This window comes from Alexandromys fortis, unplaced genomic scaffold, assembly GCF_014885135.2.
Source record: "Alexandromys fortis isolate MF-2015 unplaced genomic scaffold, M_Fortis_MF-2015_v1.1 scaffold_344, whole genome shotgun sequence".
Lineage (NCBI taxonomy): Eukaryota > Metazoa > Chordata > Mammalia > Rodentia > Cricetidae > Alexandromys > Alexandromys fortis.
The window spans coordinates 706,099-713,580 of record NW_026068226.1 but is presented as its reverse complement, the minus strand read 5'-3'; the positions used below and the strand labels follow the sequence as shown (position 1 = coordinate 713,580).

At 46.8% G+C, this 7,482-nt stretch overlaps 2 protein-coding genes across 2 annotated transcripts in view; both read right to left on the bottom strand.

Annotated features, from left to right (window-relative positions):
• Positions 1-643: 643 nt before the first annotated feature.
• Positions 644-7,482, bottom strand: part of Rdh13 (retinol dehydrogenase 13) — a 26,177-nt gene continuing 19,338 nt past the window's right edge. Inside the window, exons 7-8 of the mRNA XM_050130755.1 lie at positions 1,913-2,928; positions 644-1,255 (exon numbers count right to left, since the gene is read on the bottom strand). The gene's annotated coding sequence lies outside the window, so the exon portion shown is untranslated. The remainder of the gene's footprint in view (positions 1,256-1,912; positions 2,929-7,482) is intronic.
• Positions 2,330-7,482, bottom strand: part of LOC126493690 (retinol dehydrogenase 13-like) — a 5,555-nt gene continuing 402 nt past the window's right edge. The window contains exons 2-4 of the mRNA XM_050130771.1: positions 6,871-7,108; positions 5,657-5,758; positions 2,330-3,902 (exon numbers count right to left, since the gene is read on the bottom strand). Of these exons, the coding sequence (XP_049986728.1) occupies positions 3,658-3,902; positions 5,657-5,758; positions 6,871-7,108 (585 nt within the window). The 3' untranslated portion in view covers positions 2,330-3,657. The remainder of the gene's footprint in view (positions 3,903-5,656; positions 5,759-6,870; positions 7,109-7,482) is intronic.

The following is a 7,482-nucleotide window of genomic DNA, read 5'->3' as shown; positions in this document are numbered from 1 at the left end:
TCCGTGAAAGGTGTTCTCTGGCCGCCACACACATGGTGTGGCATTCACCCTCACCACCACCACCCACTGATAATAATGATGACGGGAGCCGGCAAGGGGGCTTATTGAGGAAGAAGTGCACTTGTCACCAAACCCCCCACAAGTTACCATCTGGCTTGCACAAGCACACCGTGAGGCATACACAACACACACATAAACAATGTACAAAAAATCGAAGCCACAGGGGAGCTAAGCAGCAGCATTCCTTCCTCTGCCTCCTGTCTGAAAACGCAGGTGGACAGGCTGCCCCAAACCCCTGCCGTCACGACTTCCACGCCATAATGGACTATATCCTGGAGCTGCCACCCAGACTGAAGCCTTCTTCCCTTCAGTGGCTTTTGTCAGGAAGTTTTTCCCAGCAAGAGAACACACACCAAATAAAAGAGAAGGACAAGCCAGGGCATGGTGGTGCATGCCTTTAATCTAGCACCTGGGGAGGCAAAGACAGTGAGTTCGAGGTCAGCCTGGTGTACAAAGGAAATTTTAGGATAGCCTGGACTGTTACACAGAGAAACCCTTTTTTCTTTTGTGTCTTTAAAAACAAAAACGAAACAACAAAAAAAAAAAAAAAACCAGAAAGACAATGACGAATTAATAACAGGAATGTATTTTTCTGTTTATTTGGTTGTAAACATTGCAAGTTGGCACCATATGGTGGGCCTGTAATCTCTGGGCTCGAGAGGCTGAGATGAGAAGATCTAGAGTTCAAGTTTAGTCTGAACTACACAGTGAAACTGTCTCAAAAGAAAAAAAAAGTGGAGTTGAGCCAGCCTAATTTAAGCAGACCAGAATGGATGAGAAATAAGTGGGAGTCGTTGAAAAACCTTAAGAGCCAGGCTTTATGAAAGGGAGTATACAGTCAGCAGAGCAACGGCCTTTCCCAGGGTAGCTAGATCCCATCACCAGAACCCGGGACACAGGAACAAAGGACTGTGTTACTTTACCTGGCAAACAGGACCAGATAAGATAGCATTAAGTCTGCTCTACTGATTTTAAAACAGTAAAGCATTTTCTTGGATTATCCTGATGGGCTTATATGACCAAGGGGATCATTAAACAGGGAAGACGGAGGCAGGAGAATCTAACAGTTGTAATGGCTCAGTGGTTAAGAGCACTGGCTTGGTCTTCCAGAGGACCTGGGTTCAATTCCCAGCACCCACATGGAGACTTACAACTGTAAACTCCAGTTCCAGATTTGGAGTCCTCTTCTCAGGCACTGCATGCACATGACAAACAGAAAAGAAAGAAAGAGAGAGAGAGAGAGAGAGAGAGAGAGAGAGAGAGAGAGAGAGAGAGAGAGAGAGAGAGAGAGAGAAACTATCAATATTGTACATCCAAGGGTATCTTTCTATATATAATTTGGTTGCAACTTCTCAGGCACTGCATGTACAGGATAAACAGATATTCATGAAAATAAATAGATATATAAATATATTGTACAGCCAAGGGCATCTTTCTACATATGATTTGGTTGCAAAATATACCCTACTAGGAACACTGCTATAAAGACTGAACTTGGGCAGCTTTGAGTGGATGCCAAAGAGCTTTCAATTCTGACCTCTAGTGGCTTCAAAATATTCTGTAGCTTCTTGGCGTCACTGTGCCAGCAGAGCAGGTGCTACGTGGTTGGCTGGGCTCTGCAGTCACCAGGCAAGTGACAATTCTAGGCCAATCATGCTCTAAGTACCCAGGGGTCTACTGAGCTTTGGGGGTAGAAGGGGGTTGGTTTTTCAAGACAGGGTTTCCTTGTGTAGCCTTGGCTGTTCTGCAACTAGCTCTGTAGACTAGGCTGACCTCAAACTCAAGAGATCTGCCTGCCTCTGTCTCCCAAGTGCTGGGATCAAAGGTGTGTGCTTCCCAGCTCTCTACTGACCTTTTTGATGCTCCGGAAATTCTACATCCCAGCTGAGTGTCCCATTTCTGAAGCAGAAGTTCCCTAAGACAGCCTGACCTCAGCGATCACTGCCATATGGTGAGCTGCGCCTTCCACCACAGAGTCTGCAGCGGCTTGCTTCATTGCCTTGGTAACTTAAAAGTCGGTTTCTTAAAAGGAATAAATATACAAGTTGTGTGTGGAATAAATTCCATATACAATGGATAAAATAAAACCTATGACTCAGGTTCAGGGTCATGTGGCAATATGTTCAGAGGTGAAAGTCTCTGTCACAAAGCTGGACAAACTGAGTTGGATCCCAAGACTCACAAGACAAGAACGATTCCCTCAAGTAGTCCTCTGAATGAACTTGGCACTCAAGAGCATACCTGCGCACATGCGTACACACATACACACTAAGCAAATGTTTGTTTTTATTTTAAATCTATGACTCAGCTACATTTGGAGATTTCACTGTTTTGACTTGTTTTGACAGGATCTTGTATAGCCCAGGCTGGCAGAGGATGACCTTGAATGCCTGATCCTCCTGCCTCCACCTCTTAAGTGCTGGTGTTACTACACCCAGCAAGTTATTATAATCATACAGCAAGCTTGAGAATCTAAGGTTAAAATTATCATAGGAATTGGAGAGGTCATGCTCTCAGGTCATGCTGGTCCTCAGAGGCAGCTGCCAGCAGCTTTTCACTCCATTCCCTCTGGGCCAGGACACAAGAGGTCCGTAGCTGTCCTTTACTGAGCCAGACAAGAGTTTAATGCCCACACCAGCCCATGAGGTAGCAGTTACCCACAGCTGTTTAAAATCAAGAGCCGTCCTGGTTACTTTGGTTATCAGCTTGACACACCCAGAAGAGGAAGGGGTCCTCAACTGGAGAACTGCTTGGACCAGAATGCCCTTGGTGAATGTCCGTGGACATTTCTTGCTTGCTAATTGGTGCAGAAGGGACAAGCCCACTGTGGGTGGTCCCATTCCTGGGCAGGTAGGCCTGGGCTGGTACCTGACTCAGGCATGGCAACGCGTCTTTAATCCCAGCAGGCAGATCTCTCTGGAGCAAGTTTCAGGAAAGCCAGAGTTACAGAGTAAGACTCTCCATTAAAAAATAATAATGATGATGATGATGATGATGATGAAAATAAAAAGACAGTTATCTGAGTGTAAGCCTGGTATCTGCGTCAAGCTCTTGCCTTGAGCTCCTGCCGCGGCTTCCCTCCTCCATGATACACTATAACCTGTAAGCTAAAGTAAGCCCTTTTCCTCCCCAGTTGCTTTAGAAACAACAGCCAGCTCTCAGAAAGGAGGCAGAAGTGTGCAAAGGCCCACAAAGAACTATGACTGACTGGCCATTTTGTCTGATTACCCGCTCTTTAACAGAAGATCAATCAGTCACCACCACAGCTACCTTTAAACATTGCCCAAAACCATTCCCAAGAGAGACACCACCTGCCACCACCACACATACCCCTGTCAATGCTCAGCTGTGGTCCAACTAAATGTGGTTAGCCAACAAAAAAGGACCAACATTGCCATCTAAAGGAAGATGAGAGCATGGCAGCCAACAGCTATAGTCTTAAGATTCTGACAGTGCCAACACTGCCTCTAGAGGAAGATGAATGCATGGCAGCCAGCAACCATGGTCTTGAGAGTAACAATGCCAAAGGTGCCCCAGAGGATGAGGGCATGGCAGCCAGAGGCCTTGGTAATACAGTTCCATCTGGATCTTTGAAGGTTATCTGGGAAGGGAATGCCCCCTTCCAGAGGACCCATGAGCCATGTCCAAGCCCACCAAGTTAGCACTTTCAGCCCAAAGTCTCCGGGCTACTTCCTCATCTTCAGCCTCAGGAGACGGAGCCTTCTCTCTGAGTCCATCAAAGTACTTCCCAGAAACACTCTCCAGTTCCTCTGCCACTGCCAGGTACGTGCTGGGCTGGGCCGCCAGCTGGGGACTCTTGAACAGCAGCCAGAAGAAGGGCCCTACAATCAACCACAGAACATTCAGTCAAAAAAAGAAGGAAAGAAAGAGAGAAGAAAAGAAAATTCCCTGCTCTACTCCCCCAAAACCCCTAGGGATGGAACCTTCCCTGAAGCCCCACGGACGCACCTCCATGCCTTTGTCCTTGCAGTTCCCTCTACCTAAAGGTCCCTTCCCTGGCAACATTAAAAAAAAAAAAAAAAAACTCCAAACAGAGGGATGAGCACAAATCTGCCTCCTACAAGAAACCTCCCCAGGGTTTCCAGAAAAATGAAAACATATTTTTCCCTATTCTATCCTTGAAAATAATCTTTCTTCTCAGACAGGGACACATGTAGCCCAGGCTGGCCCTTAACTCACTATATAGCCAAAGATGATCTTAAACTTCTTATCCTCCTGCCTCCACCTCCCAAGTACTGGACAGCATATACCAACATGTTTGATTTTATGTGGTGCTGCAGATCAAACCCAGGGTTTTGTGACATGCTAGCCAAGCACTCTGTCCACTGAGCTACATCTCCAGCCCTCAATTTACTAAATATACTTCAAGGTACTCTTGGGTTAAAATTCTTGATATATGCCCACTATATGACTCTAAAGGATTATAAATACCAGTTACAATGTTCTATTGACTCAGACTACATTCTTCTCCTTTTATTTCTTCTCTCATACAATACATCCTAACCACAGTCTCCACTCCCTCCACCCCTCCCAGTACCCCCTCATTCCCTCCCCCAGATCCACTCCTCCTCCATTTCCTAACAGAAAAGTGCAGGTATTCCAGAGTTATCAACTGGACACTAAATAACAAGACGCAACAAGACTAGACACAAACCCTCACATCAAGGCTGGAGAAGGCAACTTAGTAGGAGGAAAAGGGTCCCAAGAGCAGGCAAAAGAGATGTGATGGAGACCTCCAATTTCTGCTCTCTCCACCTAATGTTTGGCTATGGGTCAAACTACATTCTTGGTCAGGCACTGTGCAGTCAATCTATGGGCAATCTCCCCTCTTCTTCCCACTGACTATGAGGACAGTCCTATCATGGACCTCGCTATGCAGATAAGGAAACAGACTCAAAGCAACAAGCATGGTGATCTTAGAGTATCTGTGATCCCAGTACTCAGGAAGCAGAGGCAGGAGGAATGGAAGCTCATGGTTAAACTAGTCTACATATTAAGATGTTATAAAAACTGGGATGTGTGTTTCCTGGGTAACTTAATTTTGAGTGAAGCTGAGGCTACCCTGTGTACAGCCTGACCCTAGAAATCAGCTCAAGGCTTATCCTGCAGGACAATTTTCTTATTCATCAGTGGGGCTGTAGCCTGCTTTCTGTTGATCTGAGGTCAGAATCACATAGAATTATGACTCATCTTCTACCTCAGGAAGACATGGGAAGGAGCAGAAAGAGGCACACACAGCACTCAGAAGGTGAAAGGGTCAGAAGTTTAAGACCAGTCTCACCCATATAATGAGCAAGTCCAGCCTACTCATTAAGGCCATGTTGAGGGGGAAAAAAGTCAGGTGTGATGGCACATTTATTTAATCCCAGCACGCCGAAGGCAGAGGCAAGCAGATCTCTGTGAGTTTGAGGCCAGCTTAGTCTACATAGCAAGTTCCAAGTCAGTCAGAGATACATAGTGAGACCCAGTCAGAGAGAGAATCAAAAAGAAATAAAGTAACCATCTCTGAGGGAAAGTCCTGGATCCCCAGCTAACAGGGCTCTGTGAGGGGATCCCAGGCTGGAAGGGGACTCACCAAGTGTGAAGCTGGAGAAGGCAGAGTTGTGCATGTCTGTATGTCTGCCCAGCTCTGTCCTGGCCACACCGGGGTGCAGAGCATTGACCGTCACACCTGTGCCTGGGAACAATAGAGACTGTCAGGTGGTAGGAAGATAGCTCAGCTGTTAAAGAGCTTGCCCCACAGGAGGTCCTGAGTGTGATGCCCAGAACCCAGGTCAAAACACATGCCTGTGATGGTAATCCAGGCTTCTAATATCTAGTGAGTACTGGGAGGCAGAAACAGGTAGATCCCCAGGGCTCACTGAAGCTAGCCTAGCCTAGGTGGTGAGCTCCAGGCCAAGGAGAAACACTGTTTCAAATAAAAAGCAACATGGATGGCAGCCAACATTGTCCACTGACTTACACACACACATACAGACCGCATGCATGCACACGTGCTCGTGCACGCATACAAACAGGCACACATAAAGACCAGGTTGGCCCCTTGCCGAGAAGGCTGCTGTAGCCGCCACTACACTCTGGGTCTTCGCTATCCTAGGCTGTTTCCCACACTTGAACCCACATTATCCTCTGTGCTCTGAAGCCTCCATCTCAAGTAGTCTCCCCAGCACAGCAGCCCTGGAGGCATGAGAGACCCACATTCCTGGGCTCCACCACCCCCACCAGGGTCTGAAGCAGGGGACTAGAATGGGATCTAAGATGCTGCAGTTATGACTTTCTCCCAAGGGTGGCTGGCACTGCTGGCCACAGACAACTTTTGAGAAGCAAGAAGCCAGGGGAAGCTTTTTTATCCCTAACACTACATTCCTTCCATTGGAGTGGAAGGAACTGGGGAACCATCCAGGAGGATCCCTGAATTCAACCCACTAGATGCCAGGAGCAACCTCTTACGAACCCAGTTGTGACAGGCATGTCTGCAAACATTGATGTGTTCCCTAGGGCCAAAACCACTCGCAGTGGACAACCACTGGCTTAGAACACCAGAGGCTTAGAAGGCTATCCAAGATAAGCATGTCTGATGAAGGCAGGCTGGTTGAGACCAAACAGCAATCATTACAACCACAATTTATTAGTGATGTCTGCCTCCAGCACTGGAAGGGGCCACAGCATGGTGGTACATGTGCCATCCATCCTTTTGTCTAAAGCTACTACATGCCTTTCCACCAACCGCTCAGGGTTACAGAACTATTCCAGACGAGGAGGAAAGAGAAAAGATTGCCATGTGCACACCTTGCAGCCGGCGGCTCAGCTCCTTGGTGAAGAGGACAACAGCCAACTTGCTCTGGCAGTAGGCCGCCTTGGTGTCATACTTTTTCGTCTTCCAATTCAAGTCATCAAAGTCTATGTGCCCAGCAACATGAGCCAGGGAGGACAAGTTGATGATGCGCGAAGGGGCCGAGGCCTTCAGCTTGTCCAGCAGCAAGTTTGTCAACAGAAAGTGACCTAGATGAAGGATGACAAGAAAACACTATTTTCCCACAATGGCTATTTTACTTTTTTAAAATATTTTTTATGTGTATGAGTGTTTTGTCTGCATGTGTATCTGTGCAAACATGCATGCAGTGCCCATGGAGGCCACAAGAGGGCAGTGGAGCACCTGGCACTGGAGTTAAGAGATGGGAGTCAAACCCAGGTCCTCTGCAAGAGCAGCCAGTCCTCTTAACCACTGAGCCACAATTTTAATTTTTCATTCCCAGCAGTAGCATAATCCTCCTCTTCCTCTATATTCTCCCTTACCCACTTTATTATTCTGCTTGGAGTTGTTTTATTAATCTGAGGAGAAAACAAACTTAGATTTACATTCAGCTGATTTTTCTTTTTTCCTTTTTTTTTTTTTTTTTT